The sequence below is a fragment of the Phalaenopsis equestris genome, unplaced genomic scaffold (genome assembly GCF_001263595.1).
Source record: "Phalaenopsis equestris unplaced genomic scaffold, ASM126359v1 Scaffold200476, whole genome shotgun sequence".
NCBI classification, from domain to species: domain Eukaryota; kingdom Viridiplantae; phylum Streptophyta; class Magnoliopsida; order Asparagales; family Orchidaceae; genus Phalaenopsis; species Phalaenopsis equestris.
Genome location: NW_018220295.1, coordinates 1 through 2,182, shown reverse-complemented (window position 1 = coordinate 2,182; position 2,182 = coordinate 1). Strand labels below are relative to the sequence as shown.

Below are 2,182 nucleotides of genomic sequence, written 5' to 3'. Positions count from 1 at the left end.
CCTATGTATACATTAAACAAACATGAAATAAATAAATAAAACCTTAATATTTTAAGGATAATAAAACACTAAAATTTAAGAAAGAAAAAAATAAATAAATAATTATCATAAATCAACAGCGGTGGCAAAAAATATAATAAAAAATGGAAATTAATAATTATAATAAAATATAATTAGTGATTAAAAACAAACTAAATATGATCATCAATATTTTTTTTAGAAAATGCATATAAAAAATAAATAACAATTATTTTGTACAATTTCCTATTTATAAATTTAATTATAACTTTTAAGAAAACAAATGTTTGAATTACTATTTTTAATTGGACAAGTTACAAACATAACTAACATATGTCGAACACATGTCATATGTGTGATCATATTCGACGCATATCAGACCATGCACATCTATTTGTATTGAAATGTCGGTGCATCATAATTTTTGAACCAATGCACTTGATGAACAACTCGAACTTGACACCAAAAATACTAGTTCAAGTTCATTAAGTTGGCCTTCGCTTTTTAAATGTGGAAACATTTTCCTTCACTTGAGATAAAAATAAGCTCATATTTTTCCTGCGCGCAGCCTGTTCTGCAACACCCATCTTATTCTTTCTAGCTGATTTTAAATGTCTAATGTGCTTGAAATAGCGTGAAGAAAGCCAAAAGGATGAGGACAAAGCTATTCAGATTTCAAAGTGGGAAGCAATTATCTGGCTTGCAATTGTTACTGTGTGGATTGCAGTCATCTCAGCATATTTAGTTGATACCATTGAGGTAAAATTTCATATCATAGTTGTTATAAGACCAAAGACAATATTTGTTCTTTGTTGTTACTTTCTCCATCATTTCTTCATCAAATAAGTGAAGTGATGAAAAAATTTCCTTATTTTCTCCTCCTAATGCACGATAAATCATTGTGAGAAAGCATAAAGCCAAAATCTAGTCCCCATTTACTGAAAGCTAATCCCTTGGTTGTTTTAACAATTGGATAGGGGGCTTCTAAGGCATGGAATATGCCTATTGCATTTATAAGTGTTATTTTGCTTCCAGTAATAGGCAATGCTGCCGAACATGCAAGCGCCATTATGTTTGCCATGAAAGAAAAACTAGTAAGTTCTATGATTCTGCAGAGTTTTTAAATTTTCTCACAGGTTTTGTTCAGGAGTCTTATTTCTTTCATCTTCTTACTAAGGACATTTCTCTTGGAGTTGCAATTGGCTCATCCACGCAGATATCAATGTTTGGGGTAACTGCAACTTACATCTCTCTCTCTCTCTCTCTCTCTCTACACACCCACACCCACACCCACACCCAACCTCATGCATAGGCACCTACAAACATTCAAACAACAGTTTCAACGGCATTTCTATGATCACATACACAAAAGAAAGAAAAGAGTTAAAATACAATGAATCAAAAGAACAAACCCGAAACACATTCAATTAAGAACTCAAGCAAAGTAATGTTTTTATCAGACTAAAGTTAAATCAGATAGGCATGTATTTTTTGAAAATTCCTTTGTGTGGAAAAATTTGAAAAAACAATTTTGTGGCTAATACATTTTTCTAAAAAAAATTAGTATAATGATCAACTTTTTCTCTTTATATATGCAGATTCCTTTCTGTGTGATAATAGGATGGATAATGGAGAGGCATATGGACTTGAATTTTCAGCTTTTTGAGACAGTTACACTCTTCATAACAGTATTAGTTGTTGCCTTCATGTTACAGGTTTTCCTTGAGACTACATAACGAAATGAAATTTTTTGTCTTAGCCTGTGGCCTTATACTATTTTCATCTACTCTAATACTTCAATTCAGGATGGAACCTCTAATTACCTTAGAGGAATGATGCTTATTCTCAGCTATATAATTGTAGCTGCTAGCTTTTATGTACATGTTGATCCTACCTTCGGTGAGTCTAAATTGCCAAACACTTTTAAAAGCTTTTCTTTTAAATGAACATTATAAGCATTTCATCACTACCTTTCCCAGAAGAAAAATGTTAGAATATCCTTATAGTATTTATTTTGATATCTGATTATGTTTTGTAGAAGAGAGTTCTCCCATGAACTAGATAGATGGGAACTTCAAGCATTCATTCATGGGAAAGAGAAGTTGACACGAAGACATTTCAGCCTATACATATTAAATCTGCATGTTTTATTGCATGAGATCAT

At 31.4% G+C, this 2,182-nt stretch overlaps 1 protein-coding gene across 4 annotated transcripts; it reads left to right on the top strand.

Moving 5' to 3' along the window:
• Positions 1–344: 344 nt before the first annotated feature.
• LOC110035874 (vacuolar cation/proton exchanger 2-like) lies at positions 345–2,134 on the top strand. 4 transcript variants are annotated; one of them, XM_020740187.1, is made up of 5 exons: positions 345–777; positions 996–1,112; positions 1,196–1,249; positions 1,617–1,733; positions 1,824–2,007. In XM_020740187.1, exons 2-5 carry the CDS (start codon positions 1,017–1,019, stop codon positions 1,962–1,964), a joined length of 408 nt encoding a protein of 135 aa, XP_020595846.1. In that variant the 5' UTR covers positions 345–777; positions 996–1,016; the 3' UTR covers positions 1,965–2,007. The 4 variants fall into 4 exon arrangements, with proteins under 4 accessions (XP_020595846.1, XP_020595844.1, XP_020595845.1 ...); XM_020740185.1 differs by lacking the exon at positions 345–777 and adding an exon at positions 2,057–2,134 and having other exon boundaries at positions 784–1,249; positions 1,824–1,917; XM_020740186.1 differs by lacking the exon at positions 345–777 and having other exon boundaries at positions 784–1,112.
• The last annotated feature ends 48 nt before the right edge of the window (positions 2,135–2,182 follow it).